Source organism: Ranitomeya imitator, chromosome 3, assembly GCF_032444005.1.
Source record: "Ranitomeya imitator isolate aRanImi1 chromosome 3, aRanImi1.pri, whole genome shotgun sequence".
Classification (NCBI taxonomy): domain Eukaryota; kingdom Metazoa; phylum Chordata; class Amphibia; order Anura; family Dendrobatidae; genus Ranitomeya; species Ranitomeya imitator.
In genome coordinates, this window is record NC_091284.1 from 475,501,584 (window position 1) to 475,527,667 (window position 26,084).

The 26,084-nt window shown below is 47.9% G+C and overlaps 1 protein-coding gene across 1 annotated transcript in view; it reads left to right on the top strand.

The window, feature by feature from the left end:
• Positions 1-26,084, top strand: part of EIF5B (eukaryotic translation initiation factor 5B) — a 92,450-nt gene that overhangs the window by 35,068 nt on the left and 31,298 nt on the right. Inside the window, exons 3-8 of the mRNA XM_069757523.1 lie at positions 1,960-2,038; positions 2,296-2,908; positions 3,046-3,257; positions 4,955-5,105; positions 13,316-13,414; positions 13,649-13,735. Coding sequence (XP_069613624.1) covers positions 1,960-2,038; positions 2,296-2,908; positions 3,046-3,257; positions 4,955-5,105; positions 13,316-13,414; positions 13,649-13,735 — 1,241 coding nt within the window. The remainder of the gene's footprint in view (positions 1-1,959; positions 2,039-2,295; positions 2,909-3,045; positions 3,258-4,954; positions 5,106-13,315; positions 13,415-13,648; positions 13,736-26,084) is intronic.

Here is a 26,084-nt window from a genome sequence, read left to right on the forward strand (position 1 = left end):
ATGGGAAGGGTTGAAACAGTTGTGGCTGTAAATTTTTATTACTCTGTCGCCTCACTATGCATAATCTGAAAAAGATTAACCGTGGCTCCTCCTCTGCAGTATACACCCCTGGACGGCGTCAGCCTTCTCCAGTTTTTGCTTAGAGTCGCATAGGAGGCACACTTAAGATTTTTTTTACTCCGTTTTTTCCGACGGATTACAGATGAAGAAAAGTGGGTCTCCTGTGAGACTCCCGGCACAGCTGCTTCCTCGGCCCCTATTACGGGGTGCCCGGTTGAAGTCGAGATGGCTTTTTCCCCATGTCGCTCCTTCCCCAGTCCCTCGGGTGCTGGTTCAAAGTCGAGAACACCCCTCCTTCCCCAATTCCTTTTGGTTTATGGGTTGAGGTCGAGGCGAGGATGAAGCCCCCTGAAGGTGACAACAGCACCCTCCCTATTCCCCCTCTGGGGGCATTAGGTTGAGACGCCTCAGGTAGGGCCTGTACAGGCAGCATTTTGCAGCTCCCAGTAATGGGCCAGCACACTGTGCCTGCATCCAGGGACCCCAGCCCAGCTGCGGGCTCCTGTCGGGGCCGGGGGAGTGCAGGCAGGCATGGCACAATAGAGGCACAGGGCTCCCTGTATCTGTGGCAGCACCAGCTCTATACTGCCTCAGGGGGACCCCTCACAGGGCCCCCCCTTCCGCTTATTGCCCCAACGCTATCCTGCCTTAAAATCGGGGGGGGGTGGGAGGGGCGGTTCTGATCCGACCCCCTCCCGGACTTCCGCGTCGGCCTGGAGCCTTTCTGGGCATCAGGCATCTAATTTAGGCGCCGGCTTAGACGCTCCGGACCATATGATGCACCCCAAATTTTGGGGTGGAAAATGGGAGAAATAACATTTTTATAAGATGGGGGCTGTCTTATTGTCCGCATTTAAGGTACTGTATCTTACCTGAGGGCCGGCGGTGGTACAGCGAGGTCATAGGAGGCATGGTCCCTTCCTCAGGAAGCCGGCGGCAGCAGAAGTGGGGCAATGCTGCAGTCTCTGGGTGTGATGCTGCGTGTCCGGTGTCGGCAGTGAGGCAGAGCATGGAGCAAGGTCCTTTCTTCAGGATACCGGCGGCAGAAATGTGATGACGGTGCGGCCCGGTGTCAACGGTGAGCAGAACCGAGTGCATTACTGGTTTCCCTGCGGCCATCGTCCTGAAGCCGTGGGCTGCCGGAGGCTTCAGGGAAATGGGTGCCGGAGGCCGTGCATGCTCAGATTGAGATCTCGGTGGCCATTTTCCTGAAGCCGAGTGCCGCCGAGATTTCAATCTTCCCACGTGCGGTCTCCGGCGGCCATTCCCTGAAGCCTTCGGCAGCCCACGGCTTCAGGAAGATGGCCGTAGGGAAACATGTGATGCACTCGGCTCTGCTCACCGTGGACACCGGGCCGCGTCGTCGTCAGACTCACCACATTTCTGCTGCTGGCATCCTGAGGAAGGGACCCTGCTCAGGTGCACTCCGCACCGCCGCAGCATTGCCACACCTCTGTGATGAGGGCGAAAGTTTTATTGTCTCCTATTGAGGTGGATTAATAAAAATGTTCAAACTCTGTATCCCTGAACTGCTCCAATATGTACTGTTTCTCCTCTTCCCATACTGCTAGTTCTGCTTCATGTCGCTCATCTCGTTACTGCACTATTCTATGCCCTATTGTGTAGAATATGTGACTCTTCAGATTTTGTGTTATACTGATGAAGAGACCTGAGGAGTCTGAAGAGCTGCTATTTATTACTATCCTCTCAGTTTGCCATTAAAAGGTATCAACCACCTAGGACACTCAATGTCTTAATAATTTTCTATCCAAATGAGATTTTTTTTATATAGCTTTCTGTACTGTATGTATGAAAAAAGCAATGAAAATGTGCCTTTTCAGGCTTGGGGGTAGATAGCCTGGTCTTGAACTTTTAAACAAGATTGTCTTTCACTTGTAGTGAAGATGATATTCTGAAAGAGCTTGAGGAACTGTCGCTGGAAAATCAAGGAGGGAAATCCAATAAGGATTCTGCACAGGTTTGTTATTTTCAGTAATTTATAAGGGTTAGTGTTAGGCGTTAAAGCTTATCGATAGTGAAAGTGTGTCATTTGGAAGAGCATGTGCCCTGTGAACATGATTGTGAGTAATATCACTGCCTTTCCCCTGTCTGGACATCAGAATGCATGGATACTTTGGGTTCAGCAGGTGAATTAGTGCTATATTGTGGTCGCTGGGTATAGTGGCAATATTTATGTTTAAATGATCCTTTTAACAAAGCTTGTTTGGTTTGTAGAAACCAGAAATAGAAGAGACAGAAGCTATCCCGCCAAAGCAGGAGAAGAAAAAGAAGGGACAGAAGGGCAAGAAGGCCAGCTTCGATGAAGATGACGACAATAGTGATGAAATGGAAAGCAAAAATGCAAAAGCTAGAAAAGAAGAAAATACCAAAAACTTGTCAGAGAGTGAAGATTATGATGATGATGATGATGATCATTTTAATAAAACTTCAAAGAAGCGTAAAGGCAAAAATGAGGCGATCAATAAAAATCCACAGGTCTCCGAGGAAGCTAAGGATCATGATAAGGAGAAAGTAGATATTCCCGGATATAGTGATGAGGACTCTGATGATTTCAGCCGAGGTAAGAAAGGGAAGAAGAAGGAACCAAAAGCCAAGCCTGTTACCAAAGCTGATAGCGAAGAGGAAGGGGAGTTCAAAATAAAAACAGCGGCACAGAAGAAAGCTGAAAAAAAGGAACGAGAGCGGAAGAAAAGAGAGGAGGAAAAAGAAAAGGCCAAATTGAAGAAGCAGAAGGATAAAGACACTGAAGTCTCTAAAAGAGAGCCTGAAGAAGAGGCGGCATCTAAGAAGTCTGCGGTAGAAGCAGAAGCTGCAGAAGTAGAGGATGGTATGTGCATACTCTGTAGATACTGTGATCCTCGGGATCGTGTATTATCTGCCTCATGGTAACCACTGGTGTCATTGTGGCTCCTGGCCTATGCTTAGATGCCTATAAAGTGTCTTTATTATCGTTGTCTCCCACAGATGATGATGGTGACAAGAAGAAAAAAGACAAAAAAAAGAAGAAAGGGGAGAAAGAAGAGAAGGACAAAAAAAAGAAGGGCCCTAGTTCAGCGACAGTGAAAGCCATGCAGGAAGCTCTCGCTAAAATGAAGGAGGAGGAAGAACGGCTTAAAAGAGAAGAGGAGGAGCGACAGAGGCGGCTAGAAGAGATGGAAGCCAAGCGTCTAGAAGAGGTACTTACATTCTAGGGCATTGTGATGTGGGGAATGAGATCAAGCCACCTTACTGGCTCTTCAGAAAAATGGCAACTGATTGACAGTGGCTTATTTACCACAGGAGGAATTTCTTATATGAGGTTTAAGCTGGAAATGCAGATAACTCCATACTTTCTGTGCTCTCAGTGACAACATTTTAACAATTCTTGCATAGGTCACCAAATTGTTCATCCTTATAGTTAACCTCTTCCCCACATTGGACATACTGTTGGATTCCCAGATCCCCCTTGATTCAGGCTCCCACTGGTTACCTTGCATTATTGCCGACAGAGCCTGGCTGTGTCACACAGCCATCATCTGCTTTTAAAAGTAGTGAGTGAATTTGAGTTCCACCTGCTGTTATTAACTTCCCAAATGCTGCGGTCAGTCTTTTACAGCGGTATTTAATTCACGCGAAAAGGTGGTATTCCTTGTGCCCATTGGTCCCCTGCGATGCGTCTGCGGGTTGATATGGTAGCCAGGAACTTACTAAAAAATACACCTCCCCCCATGCGCTGTGCCTTGCTTCACTGAATATCGTCCTGTTTCTGGCATTCACAGGAGACCATGATTATTACTACATACTTCAATTCTGTGGTATTGCAGTAAATAGTATAAGTGATTGTACGATTGTGGGTTCAGTGCCCCTAAGACAACTTAGAAAGTTTAAGAAAAAGTTATTTTTCTTTATAAATATAGAGAAATCAATTAAAAGTATAGAAATAAGCATATCGCTGATTCTTGAAAAGTCCGATCTATCAAAATAAAGTTAACCTGATCCATAAACGACGTAAAGAAAAAAAAAACAGGTTCTTTTTTTTGGTCTATACAAAAAATGCAATAAGAAGCGATTAAAAACATTGTATCTACCCCAAAATGGTATCAATATACCGTAAACGTCTGCTCACCGTGCAAAAAACATGCCTTCTCGGCTTCCGTGGCTATAAAATAAAAATGTTACGGGTTTCAGAAAACAGCGACACAAATGTCTTAATTTTTTTTCCAACTCTTAATGAAAATACTATGCATGTTTCATATTGTTATAATGGTGGTAACCTCAGGAATCATGGTTCCAAATAATGTTTACCGCATAATGCTGTAATTTGGATTCCCCCCCTTCATTTTCCAGTACAATGGTTACAATGGTAGCATGAATGTCATTCTAAACTACGACTCGCCTTGCCAAAAATCAAGCCCACATATGGCTATGTGAAGAAAAAAAAATAAAGTTTTGGCCCTTGGAAGAAAGGGAGTAAAAAAGTGAAAATGCAAAAATGGAAACTCTCCATGTTGTGAAGAGGTTGAATCCTTTTTTAAAAATACTCTTTGAAGATGTTATCGGTGGGAGTCTGCAGGTGGTCACCCTCTAATTCCTGGGGCATGTGTCCAGATTTTTTTTTTCTCAACATCCCACTTTGGTTTGATTTCCGTTATTTACAGCCATATGAATTGCCCAATAGTTCTCCTCCTTTTAAATTGAGGAAGTCCCAGGTGGATCCTATTAGAAATTGAGTGAGGCAGGCAGGCCCCTTTTTGGATCTGTTTTGTACAATGAGTACAGCTTATAATACAAATGAAATCTATAATGACCATGTTAGCAGCCTAACATTGTGGTAATAGTTACATGGTCAATAGTAATGGGTATAGATTTTGAAATTACCTGATGCACTTCACAGGAACGTCTGGAGCAAGAACGGAAAGAAAAGAAAAAGCAGAAAGAGAAGGAAAGGAAAGAGCGTCTAAAAAAAGAAGGGAAGCTCCTGACAAAATCTCAAAAAGAGGCACGCGCTCGTGCTGTGGCAACGTTGAAGGTCCTTCAAGCGCAGGGTAGGTATCTATGACTATCACCTTGTCATTTGCTGTCTATATTAGATACATCAGCAGGATTCTGCTCAGTAACCTACTGACACTGTCAGGTTGGCACCATTATACTGATTACAATGATACCTGAGATGATGAAATCCGTCTTGTGGTTGTTGTATAATCTGTCTTTGTAGATTTCAGTTAATGATATGCTCGTGCTCTGGGGCGGCCTGTTGGGGGTCTTCATCTAGTGCTCTGATTACATATTAATCATATTACATATTAATTATAGCTTATGACAGGGCACTGATTTCTCAGCGTTCTGCCCCCTATTTTACATACTGCATATCATATTGTGTGGTTACCAAAAAAAATTCAACTTCATCAAAATGGCGCCTATGCTGTAACATGATACATGCGTATATGCATTTATGCTTTATGCCTATACTATTGTCGGGTAAAAAAAACAAAACAAAATAAAAATGTATCTCCATCAAAATGGCAGTGCCTGAGCAGTAGCGTCTATCACATTCTGATAGATGCTATTGTGTAGGTTCCACCGCCATTTTGCTAGAGGGAAAAAAATATTTAGCTCCATCAGAATGGCGCCGGCGGCGCAGTAGCATTTATAGGAATGCAATAGAAGCTACTTTGAATAGTATATGCATAAATCATGAATGCATGCATCATGCTACAGCGCGGCCACCTGCTCCATTTTGATGAAGTTGAATTTTTTTTGTAACCCTAGAATAGTATATACAGTATGTAAAATCAGTCCCTCAGTGACCGGTCATAAGCCATCAGCATAAATACCTAATCAGAGGACCACGTAAAGATGCTGCGATGAGCGCGAGCATATCATTGACTGAAAACTACAAATACAGATTATACAACAACCACAAGACAGATTTCATCAACCAGGTTATCATTTTAACCCCTTTCTGCCATCGGACGGGATAGTACGTCCTATGGCAGATCCTCTGCTTTTGATGCGGGCTCCTGTTTTGAACATCTGACCTGTGCCCACAATAAGCGCGGGCAGAATCGCGAACCACCCGCCGCTATTAACTAGTTAAATGGCGCTGTCAAACGCTGACAGCGGCATTTAACAAGCACTTCCGGCCATCGGGCATGAAATGTGTGTATTGGTGACCCCCCATCACGTGATCGGGGGTCATCGGTGCGTCGGCAATGGTTGTTGATGCCGGATTGCACCCTGTGGTCGGCGCTCAGAGCAATGCAGTAATTCTGCGACATAGGGGCGATCTGAGCATAGCCCCTATGTAGCAGTGCCGATCAGGCTATGCCAGCTTCCAGCCTCCCATGGAGACTATTGAAGCATGGCAAAAGTAAAAAAAAAAAAAAAATGTTTTAAAAAAATATATAAAAGTTCAAATCATCCCCCTTTCACCCCATTCAAAATAATAAAAAAAAAAAATCAGACATACACATATTTGGTATCGAGGCGTTCAGAATCTCCCGATCTATCAATAAAAAAAGGATTAACCTGTTTGCTGAACAGCATAGTGAGAATAAAATTCAAAACGCCAGAATTACGTTTTTTTTGTCGCCGCAACATTGAATTAAAATGCATTAAGCCCTCACCCGACCTGAGATACCAAAAAATGGAGACTCTACGGGTCTCGGAAAATTGCTAAAAAAATTAAAACATTTCACAAAGTTTGGAATTTTTTTTTTCACCACTTAAATAAAAAATAACCTAGACATGTTTGGTGTCTATGAACTCATAATGACCTGGAGAATCACAATGGCAGGTCAGTTTTAGCATTTAGTGAACCTAGCAATGCAAAGAAGCCACACAAAAAACAAGTGTGGGATTGCACTTTTTTGCAATTTCACAGCACTTGGAATTTTTCTCCTTCGCCTCATTGGGGGACACAGGACTGTGGGGTGTATGCTTCTGCCGCCAGGAGGCTGACACTAAGTAGACATAAAAAAAGTTAGCTCCTCCTCTGGCGTATACACCCTGACACTGGCTACCAGAGAATCCAGTTCTTGCTTAGTGTCTGAAGGAGGCACACCTCTGGGTCCCGGATCCTCGGACCCTTATTTCTTTCAAACTTCATATGGATTGAGAGGGGCGACGGATCCTTTTGAGGGTCCGATCTCCCCAAACCAGCAACGGGCAAGCACGTGCGAGTATCTCCACGTATCCTTTCCCGCGACGTGGGATTGCACTCCGGACTTGGCCCTGACCACCCTAAGGTATTTAAGACCATAGGCTGTACAGGTGCTCTCTGATGTCCGTGTGATCCCCCTGATTTCTACACCTAAGTTCTGCTGTGGTGTTAGAGGGGTGGTGGACGGTCCCTCTCCTTTTCCCAAAGGTGGAAAATGGAGCTAGCGTTAACACAGAGTCATATTCTCTGCCCTCCTCCGCTAGCCCTCTTTTCTCAGAGGGTTCAGCTTGCAAAAATAGGGGACGGATAGGAAAGGGGCTCCTGATGCAAGCGATTTTTACCTCCTAGGCAGCTCCAGGCGTCCCTGCGCCGATCGGCGCCAGGTAATGAGCGGCTCCGCAGTCTCCCTTCAGCGCTGCGGCTCGTCCGGCGCTAGTCGGCGCCGCAGCAGTACAGTGCGGCCGGCGCCGCGGCCTTTCAGGGGCTCCAGGCTCCGGCCTGGCGTCCCGGGTGCTCTTCCGGGTCATTCTGGCCCGGCTTCCACCCAGAACAGACCGCGCTGTGAGGCTCCGCCCCCTCCGGCGCGTTTACTTCCGGTCCGCCCTCTCCTCTCCATGCTGGGGAAAATCGAGGTCCCGGCTTCGGCCTACTACAGGCCGCTCCAACGCTGCAATCATGGCGTTTCTGCCCCCTGAAGACAGCTGGGGATCAAGGCGGCACATTTTGTGTTCGGTTCCACACTGCAACACAGGACTGGGGTAAGTGCTTCCCCCTCCAGCCTGACAGTTGAAGCGCTGTTGTTTTCCCAGTCTAAAGCCCTGGGTATAGCTTTTACAGAATCACTATGTCTAGATAGGTCAAGTCTCACACGGTCCTATATACCGTTTGTGTAGCTTGCCGTGCTGCCCTCCCGTATGCCCAGAGCAATCGTCTCTGTGAGGTCTGTGACTCTGAACGCGCTCAGGAGCCCCCCCCCCCCCCCCCCCGAGTTCCCCAGCAATCTCTCCAGCTCCTGCCCGTCATGCAAAGGCTGGGACTTTTCCACCGGAATGGGTCACGTCCTTTTCGCCCTAACTGAAGCAATCAAGTCCGTTCAGACCCCGGCGGTCAGGGTCTGCAGCCCATCTGTCTCAGAGAAGGCCTCAGGGTCTCAAAAGCCTTCGGCCTGCAGGGCCGCGCTCAAACTAGACAGACGCGTGGAAAGCAAGTTCGCACAGCGTCGCTCGGGCCGTCTGGGGCTTCGGCACCCTGGAGGTCCGTATCTCACTCGCCTTCCTCAGTAGAGGCGGAGAAATTGAGACAGACTATGAGTCAGAAGTTTCCCTTATCTTTGAGGCTCCGGGGTTTCAGGAGTCTGTCGATAGCCTGATTGAGACTGTCAATTCAGTTCCTGGGGTTAGAAGACGAACTCGCCTTACCCTCTGATCACAAGGTCTCATTTTAGCGGGCCAATCGGTCCCATAGGGTTTTTTTCCTCTCTCCCCGAGTTTGAGGACCTGATTCGGAATCGGGAGCTCCCGGACAAGCTTTTTATCGGAGCAGGAAAAAAAAAAAAAAACTTTGAAGGCTAGGTATCCCTTTGCTACTGAGTTATGTAGTAAATGGGCAGAAGATCCTTCAGTAGATCCCCCGGTGTCTCGTTTAGCCTCTAGCACTTTGCTATCTCTCCCTAATGGCTTGTCCATTAAGGATCCTACGGATCGTCATATAGAGAGCTTAACTAGTTCCAATTTTTGAGGCTTCAAGTTCAGCATTTTTTTCCTCTTTTGCAGCATCTTGGGTTACTAAGGCTATATTGTCTTGGTCAGAGTCTTTAACAAAGGCTCTTCAAGAAAGGGATTTGCCAGCAGAGCTGTCAGAAATGTTTTTCTCAGATGCTCTTGTGGGTAGCTATCTGATCAATGCATCCTTTGATGCTGCAGACTGTACCTTCTTCTGCTGCGGCTAATGCAATTGCCATTAGAAGGGCGCTCTGGTTAAGTACATGGGCCGATTCTACTTCTAAAAGTCTTTCAACCTTACCCTGCCAGGGGAGTGGCTTATTCAAAAAATAAAAAAAGCTGGATCAGCTTATCTCCAACTCCACAGGTGGGAAGAGCTAGCTTTCTCCTCAGCAGAGGATTAGACAGCCTTTGCGTCGCCAATTCCAGGCTCGCTTCAGATCCTTTCGTAATACTAGATGGGCTCCAGCATCGGGCTCTGCGGAGCAGGGTCGACCCAATCAGGATCGAGACAATCGAGTCTCCTATACGGCCCATCAGGGGGGAAAGATGCTTTCCCAGTCAACTATATCCAGAGAATCTAGGACTCAAAAGTGTTTGGAGACCTCCTCGGAGTGCCTCCAACAGAGTAGGCGGAAGTCTACTTTTGTTTCTCCAGGTCTGGCTTTAAGTTATCCACGACCAGTGGGTGGGAGAGCTCGTATCTTCAGGTTACAAGATAGAGCTAGTCTGTCAGCCTTCTCCCCGGTTCTTTCCAGGTCCGGGTCCCACTGACAAGACCAGTACAATTCCAAAGGGTCCCTTTGTCTCTGCGGGGTTATTTCTCCTGTTCCAAGAGAAGAAGGGTTTCAAGGATTTTATTCCAATCTTTTCGTAGTACCCAAAAAGGACGGGATAGTAAGACCCATTCTGGATCTGAAACGCTTAAACAGGTTTGTCCGCGTTCGTCACTTTCGGATGAAATCTCTCTGGTCAGTTATTGCCTCATGGAAAAGGGAGAGTTCTTGGCCTCAATAGACATTCAGGATGTGTGCCTACATATTCCCATTTTTTTCTTCTCATCAAAGATTTCTCCGGTTCGCCCTAAACAACCTACACTTCTAGTTCACGGCTTTACCCTTCGGGCTGGCCTCCGCTCCCAGGGTGTTCACGAAGGTCATGTTATCTGCGGTGTCCATTCTGCACTCTCGAGGGATAGTAGTCTTGCCTTATATAAACGATCCTCTGATCAAAGGACCGTCCTTTCAGGCTTGCAAGTAAAAGGCCAGCTTGTTCTAGACTCCCTTTCTCGTTTTGGTTGGCTAGTAAATTTAAGGAAGTCATCCCTAGATCTATCTCGGAGGATTTCATTTCTAGGCGTGATTTTCGACTCCTCTCAAGTCCTGTCGATCCTTTCCCAGGACAAAGTCCTAGCCCTTCAGCGGAGGTGAGGAATCTCCAGTTACCGTACCCTCATACGATCCGATTCTGTATGAGGGTGTTAGGAAGGATGGTTGCAGCTGTAGAAGCGGTACCATTTGCACAGCTTCACCTTCGACCTCTCCAGCATGCAATCTTAGCAGTATGGAACAAGAATCAACTCTCTCTCAACCGCAGTTTTCTGTTGTCTCCCCAGGTTAGGCAGTCTCTTTCATGGTGATTAAACAGCTCGTCCCTACTGGGGGGGGGGGAAGCTTTTTCCCCCAACCTATTGGCTGGTAAGTAACAACTGACGCCAGTCTCTTCCGTTGGGGAGCAGTGTTTTTTTCACCACACAGCTCAGGGGCGTTGGTCTCCTCAGGAATCAGATCTCCCCATCTATCTCTTAGAGATTCGGGCGGTTCGACTAGCTTTGCATTATTTTTGCTATCTTTTGGCGGGTCGCCCGGTCCGAATTCAATCGGACTACACCACTGCCGTGGCCTGCATAAATCTTCAGGGGGGCACCCGCAGCAAGGCAGCCATGCAAGAGGTAAAAGAAATTCTGTTCTGGGCTGAGAGGAATCACTCGGTGATTCCCGCAGTCCACATCCCGAGCGAAGAGAACTGGGCGGCAGATTTCCTCAGCCGTCCGGGTCTGGCGTCAAGGGTATGGTCTCTCCATCCTGAAGTATTTCAGCAAATATGCCATCTATGGGGGACTCTGGATGTGGATCTAATGGCATCCAAGTGGAATGCCAAGGTACCCAGACTTGTCTCCCGGTAGCGAGATCCGCAGGCGATCGCCGTGGATGCGCCAGTACTAACTTGGAACCAGTTTCATCTCTCTTATCTGTCCCTCCTCTGGTGCTGCTTCCAAGGGTAATCAAGAAGATCAAGTCAGAAGGAGCGCCGGCTATTCTGATCGCTCCGGGTTGGCCATGGCGAGCCTGGTATGCAGACCTAGTACAGCTTTTCGCTGGAGTTCCGTGACTGCTCCCCAATTGTCCAGATCTTCTATCTCAAGGGCCGTTTTTACCACCAGAACTCAGGGGTCCTACGTTTGACGGCCTGGCCGTTGAATCTTGGGTTTTTAACTCAGGCAGGTTTCTCCCAAGAGGTATCAGATACCATGATTAATGCATGTAAAACCGTTTCGGCCAGAATTTCTTTACACTTGGAAAGTCTTTCTTTCTTGGTGTAGAGGGCGCGGGCTGCCTCCTGTGCGTTTTTCCAATTTCTCCAAGCAGGACTGGATTCAGGGCTTGCTCCAAGTACTCTTAAAAGGCAAATTTCAGCATTATCGGTCTTTCTTTGATTTTTTAGCGTAGGATTGCTACTACCTGTCAGGTCAGGACCTTTTTTTTCAGGGAGTCGTTCATATGGTCCCTACTTATAAGTCTCCTTTGGAAGCTTGGGACCTTAATTTAGTCTTAAGGGCCTTGCAGGAGGCTCCCTTAGAGCCTCTTGAGGATATTTCCTTGACTTTCCTTTCTTGGAAAGTCTTATTTTTAGTGGCCTTAACTTCCATAAGGCGGGGTATCAGAACTGTCAGCCCTGTCCTGTCGTACTCCCTTTCTACGTTTTCTTCAGGACAAGGTAGTATTCGGACCAGTACCTTCCTTTTTGCCGAAGGTTGTTTCCTCGTTCCATTTTAATGAGGATATATTCTTCCTTCTTTTTGCCTGACGCCTACGCACCGTGGTAAAAAAAAAAAAAAAAAAAGCTCTCCATACGTTGGACCTGGTGAGAGCGCTGAGGAGATACATTTCCCGTACAGCTCCTTTCCGTCAGATGGATGCTCTGTTTGTCCTCCCAGAAGGTCGCAGGAAGGAATGCGCGGCCTCAAAATCTACCCTGGCCAGGTGGATACGTGCGGCCATTCTGGAGGCCTATCGCACCAAGGGCATGATGGTTCCGGCTGGAATCAAAGCTCACTCCACTAGAGCAGTGGGGGGCTTCCTGGGCGATTCGGCATCAGGCCTCAGCAGAACAGGTTTGCAAAGCTGCAACCTGGTCTAGTTTGCATACCTTTGTCAAACATTATAACGTCCTCTCCCAGATCTCTGCAGATGCAAGTCTGAGTAGAAGGATTCTTCAAGCGGCGGTAACGCTCTTATAGACAACAGTAGTCTGGATAATTATTATTGGTGAGTTAATTTCCCACCCAGGGACTGCTTTAGGACATCCCACAGTCCTGTGTCCCCCAATGAGGCGAAGGAGAAATGGGGATTTTTGTGTTACTCACCGTAAAATCCTTTTCTCCGAGACGCTCATTGGGGGACACAGCTCCCTCCCTGGTGGCTACTGTCTTTTTGTATCTGATATTATCAGAGTGAGGTTTTTTCTAGACTTAAGTTTTCTGTATTTATGCTGATAATATTATTTTTATTTCTCCTACTGCTTTTGCACCAATCTGGATTCTCTGGTAGCCAGTGTCAGGGTGTATACGACGGAGGAGGAGCTAACTTTTTTTATACCTACTTAGTGTCAGCCTCCTGGCGGCAGAAGCATACACCCCAGTCCTGTGTCCCCCAATGAGCGTCTCGGAGAAAAGGATTTTACGGTGAGTAACACAAAAATCCCTATTTTTCCGGTTTTCTAGTACACGACATGCTAAAACAAATGATGTCATTCAAAAGTTCAACTCGTCCCTCAAAAAATAAGCCCTCACATGGCTATATTAACGGAAAAAAAAGTTATGGCCCTGGGAAGGAGGGGAGCGAAAAATGAAAATGCAAAACTGAAAAAAGCTTCTGGAGTTAAGGGGTTAATCAGTATAACTGTGCCGATCTGACACTGTAGGTTACTGTACACAATCCTGCTGACAGGTTCCCTTTAAGTAAGCCATTAGATCTGATGATGAAGTATATTGTATTTTTTGCTCGGCATACTTTAGTATTATTAAGCTTAATTATTAAGTACATGCAATTCTTTCTCCTTTTTTCGAACTGAAATCTTTTTTTTTTTTAAGGAGTTGAAGTGCCATCTAAAGACTCTGTGCCAAAGAAAAAGCCAATCTATGAGGATAAAAAGAAGAAGAAGCCACAACAGCAGACTCCAAATAAGGAGGGTAAGTTTGGGCTTCCATTTTATAGACAGTTTTTTTTTTTAATACTAGTTTTCTATTTGTAAATCTTGTATTTTACGTCAGACACAGTAAAAGTGGTGATCTTCTTGGTATAATGGTTAGGAAGATTATTGAATATTTGTATTTTTTATTACACTACATCAACTTGTTTTTGAGGGAGAATAATTAATACAATGAACATTTTAATGTGGGTTCTTTTTATTTCTTTATTTTTAGAACCAATGGAGGCAAGTTCTCCAGTTGATGATCCTGAATCTCCAGTGCTTGAAAAAGAAGAGCCCCCTTTGTCTGCAGAACCTCCTGGTGAGTGATGAGCAGTGTCTGATTACAGTTCTTTTTGTTACACCCAATATAAAGACATCTTGTAGTGTAGAGTGCTTCCATTTCTTGTAACGTAGAATGCTATAAATAATTGTTCACTCCAGCGTCCCTCAAGCACCTGTGCTTTAGAGCAGGGGTCCCCAACTCCAGTCCTCAAGGCCCACCAACATGTCATGTTTTCAGGATTTCCTTAGTCTTGCCCAGGTAATAATTGCATCACCTGTGCAATGCAAAGGAAATCCTGAAAACATGACCTGTTGGTGGGCCTTGAGGACTGGAGTTGGGGACCCCTGCTTTAGAGGCACCAGGGCTGTTCTGCCATCACCAGAACTTGGTGAAAAGCAGATCACTGGAAGTTCTCATTTGGGCAGAACCCAAATTAATTGTGAGAACTTATCTCCCTAATTTAAGGGAACCTGTCACCTGGTATGGCTTACGAGTTACGGCCACCCCCCCTTTCCTGGCTTATATACAGAATTCTATAATGCTGTATATCTGCCCCCGATCCGACCTGTATAAGAAGAAGAATATCTTTTATTATACTCCCCTGCAGGGCGGTCCGGTTCGAGGGGTGTCGCAGGTCCTGATTTACCGGTACATCGTAAATACATTATATTTGCATTGTATGTAAATGTGTTCCTGACTTTGATACAGGATCACATGCTGAGCCCGCACATGACTGTTAAAATCAATCATCGTATACTGTACCTTTAACTGGTGGAGTGGTGCTTCACCTGCATTTATTAACCTGTTAAATCCTGCTGTCAATATCTGACAGTGCGTCGGGGGAGGTAAGGAAGGGGGAGTAATATCTGAATTTTTTTTTCACAGCTTAAAGAAAAATAAAAATAAATATGCAGGTTTGGTATCTGCGTACTCATACTGTCCTGGGGAATCATACTGCCATGTCAGTTTGACTATATAGATAAGCATGGAAAATAAAAAATAAAAAAAATTGTGGAAAACTTTTTTTTTTTGCAACTTCACCGCACTTCTTCAGTTTTCTAGTACGCTATATCGTAAAATAAATGGTGTCATTCTAAAATACAGCTCGACCCTCAAAAAGAAGTGCTACCAGTCATTTTCAGAACCCTACATGTAATTTGACTGCCAGACGGTACACAAACCAATGGAGTACGTCCTGTCCTTATTATTCTCAACATTAGGTAAGAATAAGACATGCTCTTGAGTTTCACCAATCTCATTCTCGGACCCCTCATTTTCACCAACGTGTGAAGGTTGTGGGAGACTCTGGGTCGGTGTACTGTCAGATGAAAAATCGGACAGCACCCGAATAGTGGATTGTACACTAGGCAATTGCATTAACGAAGAAATGAAAACCAATCCACCAGTCAGCATTTCTCCGTCTCCTCAAGCACATAAATGTGCTGTTGGTTTGTATACGTATGAGGCAACAAGAACATGGAGGTCTGGAAATGCTGCCAGGTCCTTCAGGGCTAGGTTCAAGAGCTGCTTGATTATTAAGTATTCACTACTTGGATATTGACCATCTATACGTAGGATAGTCCATTAATATCTGATCAGTTGGTGGTCCGGCACTCCTGTCGTGCTGCGGTTATTATCACACTAGTGGAAATCCCTTTAATAGCTGTTTGATAAATTGCCAAATTCCACCTATAGAATAATGTATAGCCCCCATACCTGGTGCCCTGCTTTTGATCCACAATGCCGCAGATGCGCGGGTCTCCTTGGGTGAAGGCCGCAGCCGCGCGGGTCTCCTTGGGTGAAGGCCGCAGCCGCGCGGGTCTCCTTGGGTGAAGGCCGCAGCCGCGCGGGTCTCCTTGGGTGAAGGCCGCAGCCGCGCGGGTCTCCTTGGGTGACTGATGCAGCCGTGCAGGTCTCCTTGGGTGACGGCCGCAGCCGCGCAGGTCTCCTTGGGTGACGGCCGCAGCCGCACAGAGTGTGTAGTGGAAAATCTAAATCCTACACCTCTACTCTTCCCATGTAACTGCAGTGAGCATTTCTGACTAGCCCCAGCATTTGGGATTTGGATATGCGTTAGTTACCTATTGGCAAATTCCTTACCTGGGTCGGAGGGTCGCTTTGTTCTTGCTGTGGTTGATATTGATTCCTTACATAAGTTCACTTATTGGTATGTTTGCCTGATGGCTTTGATAATTGCCTTTTTCTATTTCCAAAACTGAAGTGTTTCTCACAAACTTTCCAGACTTGTTTCTCCAGTGTGACTCTAATCAGGATAGTGGGACAGATAAAGAAGGTATTACATGAGCATTTCAGCATGGCAAGACCTCTGTTTGTTGTGAGCTTTGCTTCTAATCTGTAGCTTGGTTATATAGCCATTAGCTTTCCTATAGTCCCATGTAAGCCCCTCCTTTAGATTAGTATTCCATATACACCCGCTGTCTATTTTTTAAATTTGCTAATCTGCATTGCTTTTAGTCAATATCAATAGTAAAGATGCAGCCTTAAAATAGAGGTATATTACAAAACTGCCCGACCACCTCCTACATTATTAATTCAGTTCTGCTGGTAAAATCTTATAGCAATGAACAATCTTTGAAAACCGCTCTGATTAGTGATTGAACTGCCCAGCAGTTATTATTATTTATTCTCTGTAGCAAAGACTTCTCCTTTCTCCAATATTCACTCCTGGCTTGGCTCAAAAAAATTATATAAAAACCGCAATGTGTTTTCAGTGTTTTATTTCCCTTTGTTTTACTATTTTACTTTGAAAGTCTTTTTTCTATTATAGTACAAATCATTTTTTGTTGTTTTTTTTTTTTTTTAAACGTTTCAATGCTCTAGATACAATTTTTTTCTGGCAAAAAGAAAATCTGTGTGAAGGAAGCTTACAGAATGGTCTGGACAGAAATGAGACTAAGATTTTGCCATTTCAAACCTTACTAAAGGCATGCTTAATAGATTTGCTAATTATAGGACTTCATCACTGCATGTCTATAGTAAAATATTAATAAATCTAGAGTGTGTGATTTTGATCTTTGATGTACTTCTGCCTGTCCTTTTTTAATTTATATTATTATTATTTATTTTTTTCTCTACATATGTTTTCTATCCCCTTAAGGTACCGTCACATTAAGCGACGCTGCAGCGATCCAGACAACGATCCCGGTCGCTGCAGCGTCGCTGTGTGGTCGCTGGAGAGCTGTCACACAGACAGCTCTCCAGCGACCAACGATGCCGGTCCCCTGGTAACCAGGGTAAACATCGGGGTTACTAAGCGCAGGGCCGCGCTTAGTAACCCGATGTTTACCCTGGTTACCAGCGTAAACGTAAAAAAACAAACAAACACTACATACTTACCTTCCGGTGTCTGTCCCCCGACACTGTGCTTCTCTGCACTGACTGTGAGCGCCAGCCGGAAAGCACAGCGGTGACGTCACCGCTGTGCTCTGCTTTCCGGCTGGCCGGCGCTCACAGTGCAGAGAAGCACAGCGCCGGAGGACAGACAGCGGAAGGTAAGTATGTAGTGTTTGTTTTTTTTATGTTTACGCTGGTAACCAGGGTAAACATCGGGTTACTAAGCGCGGCCCTGCGCTTAGTAACCCGATGTTTACCCTGGTTACCAGTGAAGACATCGCTGAATCGGCGTCACACACGCCGTTTCAGCGATGTCTGCGGGAGGTCCAGCGACAAAACAAAGTTCTGGACTTTCTGCGCCGACCAACGATGGCACAGCAGGATCCTGATCGCTGCTGCCTGTCAAACTGACCGATATCGCTAGCCAGGACGCTGCAACGTTACGGATCGCTAGTGATATCGTTTAGTGTGACGGTACCTTTAGGCTCTGTATCTCTGGGTATGTACTGTTCTGCAGAGACCCAGCATGTATAGGGCGTATTACAAGCAATGCAAATAGTATCAAAATGCGTCTCCTCCAAAACAGAAGAAAGCTCATCACAATGCCACCTATATAGCTGCCCTGTGCGCCAATGTTTGATCCATTGTAGATGCTTCAGATTTTCTCATATCCGTAGTCCTGATTCAAGGCTCCATGATTGGTTGGGCATTGACTTACAGGGAACCTTTATATAGGTGGCACTAGAGACCGTTTTCCTTCTTCTGGAGAATATTCAATTTTGAACGTTTGCTTTTTGGAGTTGGCGGATCAAAATAGAAGGACAGACATTGGGCCGTGTACAGACAAACCCATTGCTTGCTGGTTTCTCTAATTACTTGGGTAAAAACATATTTTTTGTGGAGTATGCAGAGTGTTTCCGCTTATACCTTTTGTGGCTATAGGAGACTGTACAAGTTTTATTAAATAATTTAAGTCCTCTTGTTTGCTCTTTAAGGGAATCTGGTTTTTGCCACTTAATTATAGAAGCAGAGACTCTGATTCCAGTGATGTATCATAAAATCATTGTTTTATGAGCAGGAAAATATTACTAGAAGACTAGTATTCCTGCTGCCAGGTCACACCCCCACTACTGATTGGCAGCTTTCTGCATATGCACAGTGTACACAGAAAGCTGCTAATCAGTGGTGTGGCTAGAAGGCTGACACTATGCAAATAAAGAAAAATAACTCCTCCTCGGCAGTATACACCCTTCCGACAGACACCAGGCAACTCAGTTTTTGCTTAGTGTCTGTAGGAGGCGGACCTGGATCTAATGCCAGATCCACATTTCTTTTTCTTTCAGGGATTGTGTGTGTTTATTAATCTTTTTCCCTTTTGTTTCAGATACACTTCTGGGGATTACAGGGTGCAGTTCTTCTCAATTTGATTCCCCGCATTAAGCGACCGAGAGAGCAGTGTGGTATCACCCACATCGCACCCTCTCTGATCCGCTGGGCAGGACTTTGTTTCATGTCACCCTGAGGTGTTCATGTTTACTTTCGGGGGCCAGTCCTTGCCTTTCCCCCGCCCCCCCATCCCCTCATCCCTCTGCCCGGAGTGGGCTGAGATGAAGAGAGTGGTCACCTGCGGTGATCTCCCCCCTGCGGGGTTGACGCCATCTTCTGCGCCCGTTGATATACCGCGGGAAGAAGGACCACATCTCCCAGGACCCTTTCTGCCATCTAGGGATCCTGATGCGTTCCTCATCCTCAGGTAGGAAGATCTTCAAGCAACAGCAGCCCCCCCCCAGTCCCTGCATCATCGCAATCTCCATGCAGGGGCACTTAACCTTATTATCCAGCAGCACTCTCCGCTGCACGGGCGCTCCGTTACTGGGCTACGGGATTCGGGGGCCTTCGGGCGCTCTTTTATTTAAATCTCGCGCCTCTTTCCTCGCAGCGCGCTTTTTCCACCATATTCCTTTCGGCAAGTCTCTGCCCCGGGAGGCCGCGCCCCTTCTTCTTCCTCATCCTAAGCGCTGGCACACCTTGCTTGCAGCCCAGTGCTGGTATTGGCCGTGCTCCGGCGGGCCACTCCCCCCTTTTCCCTGCCGGCCTATCGAGCGATTGCTTTCTCTTCAGCCGGCTACGCCCCACTGTTTGGCGCGTTCTCTGCAAGAGCAGATGCTCGCAGCCTGTGCTTTCCCGGCCAGCTGCCTCCTGTGCATCGCGTACTCTGGAATACCTCTACATAGGTGGGGGACACAGTGTAACTGCGCTTTTGCCAGGTCTGTAGATTTTTTTTGCTATTCTCCATCCCCGGCTGATTTTCCCCCAGGCAACATCGCCTGCTGGCATATTGCTTCAGGTACCTTTTTCACTATACCTATGCCCCACCCCGCAGGGGCCCCTGGCTATATCCCTACGGTAATTCACTACGCTTGTGCCCGCTGTAAGAAAAAGTGGGCTTCAGGCGAGCCCTCGCCTTTCTGTACGCCCTGCAGTCCTTCCATCATGTTCGTCTCTCAGGAGGCCCCTAATGCTCAGGATGAGTGCACTCCCCCGGAGTGGGCTGTTGCAATGTCTGTCAGTCTCCAACCTGACCTAAAGTGTCTCAGTCCCTGGTTCAGGTACTAGAACGTACTCCACTGCTGATTACTGCCACCAGTGCCACGAATGCTTCTCACGGCGATTCGCTCGCACCTGTCCAACACCCTCACAGGGGCAGACTTGAGAAAAGAACCAGAAAGCGTTTTCTGTCTAGTTCTTCATCCACTTCTCCGGATCCAACTGCGTCAGCCGGAATACCGCTCTCTACCCGTTCCTCCTCTTCGCAGGCGGACGTCGGGTCAGATGTATCCTCTGTCGGATTCTGACTCAGATGCAGATCAGACTTCCGCAACGCAGGATATGGTTGACAGCCTTATCTGAGCCATTATTCAAACGCTTGAGCTTAAGGAGGAAGAGGCAGCTTCTCTGGACATCTCCGTTTCTTTCAAACGGATGAAGTGTCCTTCTAGAGTTTTTCCCAATCATAAGGAATGTGATAACACTACGTCTAGACACTGGGAACTCCCTGGTAAACGTTTTCCAGGGAGGAAACGTTTAGACATTTTATACCCGTTTGCTGCAGAGCTTGTTAGCAAATGGTCCGAATCTCCTAAGGTAGATCCACCTGTGTCTAGATTATCCTCCCAAACAGTGCTGTCCATTCCTGACGCGGCGTCTCTAAAGGACCCAACGGACAGACAAATTGAGGCTCTAATCAAATCAGCTTTTGAAACTTCTGGTACCTCTCTCTGCCCCTATTTCGCCTCTACCTGGGTGGCGAAAGCGGTGTCGGCCTGGGCCAAAACCCTACGCAGAGGCATTGTAGCTGCGGCTCCCGCCCAGGAGCTAGCGGATTTAGCAGATCAGATTTCACTGGCTGGAAAATACCTTCTGGATGCGGCTGCTTGCTCTGCAAGGGCAAACAGCAATATTGTCGCCATTCGCCGTGTCCTTTGGCTGAAGGCGTGGAACGCAGATCCGCTTCCAAAAAATCCCTCACAGGTTTGCCTTTCCAGGGATCCAGGCTTTTTGGAGCGCATCTAGACCAAATGATCTCGGACGACAAGGGCGGTAAGAGCACTTCTCTTCCGCAATCTAAGCCTAGGCGTCCCTTCAATAGAAAGGGACCCCATTCCTTTTGCCCCTTTGCTCCTTCGCCTCCTCAGGTGGTGCTTCTCAGCATGACCGCTTTTCCACTCAAAGGGACCGAAGGAAGCCTTTCAGGCCTACCCCTCACTGGAGAGCTAAAGGTCGCTCCTCCAAATCTTCCAGTTCTCGCGACCACAGATTTTCTTCCAAATTACGTGTCACCTCCACCTGGAAATCTTTCCAGGGTGGGAGGCAGGCTTCTTCTGTTCACAGAGCCTTGGTTATCGGTGGTCGACGACGCCTGAGTCAGGGAGATTGTCACATCAGGTTACAAAATAGAATTTTTGTCTCCCCCAGGAAGACGTTTTTTTCCTCTCCCGCCCACCCAAACATCCCTCCCATGTCCCAGGGCTTTTTCAGGCGGTCGATTCCCTTCTCGCCTCAGGGGTAATCGTCCCAGTACCTTCCAAACAGCGGTTTTCCGGTTTTTACTCAAATCTATTTGTACTTCCGAAAAAAAAGATGTCTCTCTTCGCCCAATTTTGGACTTCAAACGGTTGAACCGCCACCACCTCCTCGGTGATCGCCTCCATGGAACCGGGAGAATTTCTGTGTTCTGTGGACATTCGGGATACGTATCTGCACATTCCGATTTGTGTTCAGCATCAGAGGTTCCTTTGTTTCGCGATCCAGGACCAACATTTCCAATTCATGGCTCTTCCTTTTGGCTTGGCGTCTGCCCCCAGAGTCTATACGAAGGTAATGGTGGCGGTCATGGTCATACTTTGGTCGAAGGGGATTCTCATAATCCCCTATCTCGACGATCTCCTTGTAAAGGGTCCGTCTCGCCGCGACTGCGGTCACAGTCTCCAGATCACTCTGAACACGTTAACCCGCCTCGGTTGGATAAAATGAACAAAAGTCCACCTTGATTCCGACCCAGCATCTAGAATTCCTGGGCATGGAATTCAACACCATTCAGGCTCAGGTCTTCCTCCCAAGGGAGAAATTCCTCTCTCTTCGGATTGGCATCAAAGTCCTAAAGCGTCCTACCCCTCTACCTCTATGGCTCGGCATGAGGGTTCTGGGCAAGATGGTCGCTTCCATGGAAGCGGTCCCTTATGCTCAGTTCCACTCTCATCCTCTCCAGCTGGCCCTTCTGTCAGTTTGGGACAGTATTCCACTCTCCTTAGACCGCCCAGTTCGCCCCCTCTCGATGTGAGATAGTCTCTTACTTGGTGGACGCTATCCACTTCCATTCTGCGCGGGAGATCGTTTCTCCTCCTCCGCTGGCAGGTCATCACCACCGACGCCAGTCTCCGGGGTGGGTGCGGTCATTCTCCACCTCACAGCCCACGGGTGCTGGACTGCTTAAGAGGCACGCCTCCCGATCAATCTCTTGGAAATCAGGGCTATTTTTCTAGCCCTCCTCCACTGGCAGCCCCTCCTCTCGGGAAAACCGGTCTGCATTCAGTCGGACAACGCCACAGCTGTGGCTTACATAAACCATCAGGGAGGGACTCGCAGCAAGCAAGTCATGACGGAGGTGGCAAAAATTCTGCAGTGTGCGGAGAACCATATCAGCTGTCCACATCCCAGGGGTGGACAATTGGGAAGCCGAATTTCTCAGCCGTCAGGGACTCATGTCAGGCGAGTGGGCTCTTCTCCCCGCTGTCTTCGACCAGATTTGCCAAAGGTAGGGCGTGCCGAACGTTGACCTAATGGCCTCCCGAGCAAACCACAAGGTTCCCCAGTACGTATCCAGATCCCGGAATCCGAGGGCCATCGGCTGCAATGCTCTCGTGATCTCGTGGGCCCTATTTCAGATGCCTTACCTGTTCCTGCCTCTTCCCTTGCTTCCATGGTTTGTAAAGAAGATAGTCAGAGGGCGTTCCTGTTCTCTTTGTAGGTCCATATTGGCCCCGCAGGGCCTGGTATGCGGAGCTAGTGAACATGTTATCGGACGTACCTTGGAGGCTCCCAGACCGACCGGATCTTCTATCGCAGGGTCCCCTCTTCCACCCGAGTCTCTGAATTTAATGGTATGGCCGTTGAGGCTGCGATCCTGAAGGACGCAGGTTTTTCTCAAAGTGTCATGCAAACCATAAGATCTAGGAAACCGGCATCTTCCCGTATCTACCATAGATGTTGGAAAGCCTTTTCCCCTACGCCTCATTGGGGGTCACAGGACCATGGGTGTTATGCTGCTTGCCACTAGGAGGACACTAAGTAAACACAAAGAGTTAACTCCTCCTCTGCAGTATACACCCCTAGACTGGCCAGTAACGACTCAGTTCTTACTTAGTGTCTGTAGGAGGCACTTGGGTCTGTTCTCAGACCCCAATGTTTTTTATTTTATTTTTATTTTTTCTGTAAATTTTTATTTTTAATTAACTGAGTGAAGGGGGCGACGGATTCCCTTTCACGGTCTGCTCTCCCCCGAACCATCAACAGGTGAGCACGGCGAGTATACCTCCCCGTACCTCTCTTGCGATGATTGGGGCACGCATAATCTACTCTAGGGCGACGGTTCCTATACGGTCCCTATCTCCCCCCTGTAAGATGGCGAGCACATAGAGTATACCTCTTATGTGCATCTCCCGGGCTCCCCGCAATTAAGCCCTCACCTGTTGGCGTCATGTAGTCCCCACAGTAGCCGTAAGCCCCCTGCGGCAGGCACATCCGTAAGTCCCCTGCGGCAAGCACACTTCAGGACTCTCTCCATCCCCGGCATAGGGAGGATCGATTGAGCTGGAGGTGGCTCCCTCCTCGGTGAGTACTACCCTTCCTCACGCTGCCAGCGTGGGAAGGTGCGGTCCGGGTCACTGGGGAGAGGGGCGATCGTTAGGTGCGGCGTCGCGGCCGTCGGCGTTCTCCGCCGGCCGGCTCCACTAATTTAGTCCCCGGCTTCTTCAGCCGGACTAGGCCACAATTCAAAAATCCTGACCACCGCCAGAGCCCCGACCACTACTCAGGCGCTTCTCGCTCTGAACGAGAAGAGCCCTGTAAATCTTGGGCGCCATCTTGGGACTCCACGGCTGCAGGGAAATACAGCCAAAAACGCTACTTCCCTCTCTTCATCCCTGGGGACACCAGCACAGGATCGTGGGTAAGCTGCTCCACTCCATAGGGAAAAGCTTAACCCCTTCTTTGCACTCATAGCCCTGCTATTAGCAGTTACTGGAGAATAGACATACACTATGTCTCAATCTAAGGAGGCTAAAAAGGGCAATAAAAAGCACACTGTGTTTTTTACTTCATGTGCCACTTTAAATTGTGCCAGAACCGTGACCCGGCCTGTGCGCAGCCGCCTTCTGCCCCCTCCGCCAATGTCTCCACCGGCCCCCGTCGAGCCTCACCCTCCTGAGTAGGCCGTGTCCTTGTCACGTTCAATGGATGAAGGAGTTGCTTCTCCTTCTGTGGATCCTGCTGTATCGCGACACACATCCAAAACGGTCATATCTCTGTCCGACGGTTCATCAGTCAAAAATCCCTCTGACCGTCAAATTGACTACCTGGCTCGTTCGGTCTTTTAGGCCTCAGGAGCAGCTCTCCTTCCATCTTTTGCCGCTACCTGGGTGGCTAAGGCAATGGTTGCCTGGGCAGAGGTGTTAACCTCTACCGTCCACGACAGTAATCTTCCCCCAGAGGCCGCCAGACTAGCTAACCAGATAGCTCAAGGCGGAGATTTCGTAGTTAACGCTTCCATAGATGCGGCTAATTGCGCAGCGCAAGCTGCTGCAAATGCAATCTCCATCAGGAGGGCCTTATGGCTCCGTGATTGTCGAGCAGATTCTGCTTCTAAAAAGTCTCTGACGTCTTTACCTTACCAAACTGGCCGTTTATTTGGGGAGAAACTAGACCAAATAATTTCTGATGCTACCGGAGGGAAGAGTAAATTTCTTCCTCAGCAAAAACCTGCCCGGCCTTTTCGTTATCAACAGCAGTTTCGATTCCGGTCCTTTCGTAACAACTTCACTTGGTCCTCCTCTTCCCCTGGTTCGGGGCGGCGGCAAAACAGAATTCCCCAGGTCTCATACAGACCAAACCGTTCCTGAAAACCCAGACCGAGACCTTCTGGCCCAAAGGCATCCACATCCCTTAAACCTTCTACACAATGACTTGTCGACGTGTCCGGCGGACGCCGACAAAGTAGGCAGACGCCTTCTTTCGTTCCGTCAAAATTGGCTCTCGGTCGTCCACGACGAGTGGGTCAGAGAGCTCGTGTCTTCCGGATACAAAATTGAGTTTTCTTCCATCCCCCTCCGCGCTTCTTCTTGTCTTCTCCCCCCAAATCAAGGGCATTACATCTTTTTCAGGCCATACAGGCGCTTCAAAGGGACGGTGTCATCATTCCGGTCCCTCGAGACCAAAGGTTCAAGGGGTTTTACTCCAACCTATTTGTGGTCTGAAAGAAGGACGGGACCCTACGTCCCATACTGGGCCTCAAACTGCTAAACAAATTCGTATGGGTCCGACACTTCAGAATGGACTCGCTCCGTTCCGTTGTTGCCTCCCTGGAAAAAGGAGAGTTCCTTGGATCCATAGACATCAAGAATGCTTATCTACATATTCCAATTTTTCCCTCTCATCAGCAGTTCCTGCGCTTCGCAGTCCAATAAGCAAACTTCCAGTTTGTGGCCTTGCCCTTTGGACTCGCCACTGCCCCCAGAGTCTTCACGAAGGTCATGGCGGCCGTCATGGCCATTCTTCACGCTCGGGGAGTGGTAGTTCTTTCGTATCTGGACAACCTATTAATCAATTGTCCGTCCCATTCTGCCTGCGAGGAGTCTGTAAGTATCACCGTGGATTCTCTTTCTCGCCTGGGTTGGAAAATCAACTTCGAGAAATCACCTCCAGTGCCGCCTCAGCAAATCTGCTTCCTGGGCATGATTTTGGACTCTCCCGCCCAGTCCCTCACTCCATTCGCTTTGCGATGCGCATCCTCGGGAAAATGGTTGCGGCGATGGAAGCCGTTCCGTTTGCGCAGTTCCATCTCCATCCCCTGCAACAGGAGCTGCTGTTAGCCTGGGACAGGAGTCCGTTTTCCCTCGACCGTCGTTTTCGCCTGTCCCCACAGGTCAGGCAGACCCTCAGGTGGTGGACGCTACAGTCCTCCCTGAACCAAGGGAAGTCCTTTCTCCCAGTGCGCTGGTTAGTGGTGACCACCGATGCCAGCCTTTTGGCTGGGGCGCAGTTTTCAATCACCGCACGGCACAAGGTCGTTGGTCCACAAGAGTCGCGTCTCCCAATCAATATCTTGGAGATTCGAGCGATCACACTTGCTTTACGCAACTTTCACCACCTTCTTGCAGGCCATCCCATCAGAATCCAATCCGACAACGCCACAGCCATGGCGTTTATAAACCGGCAAGGGGGAACCCGCAGCAGGGCAGCCATGCTCGAAGTCTCC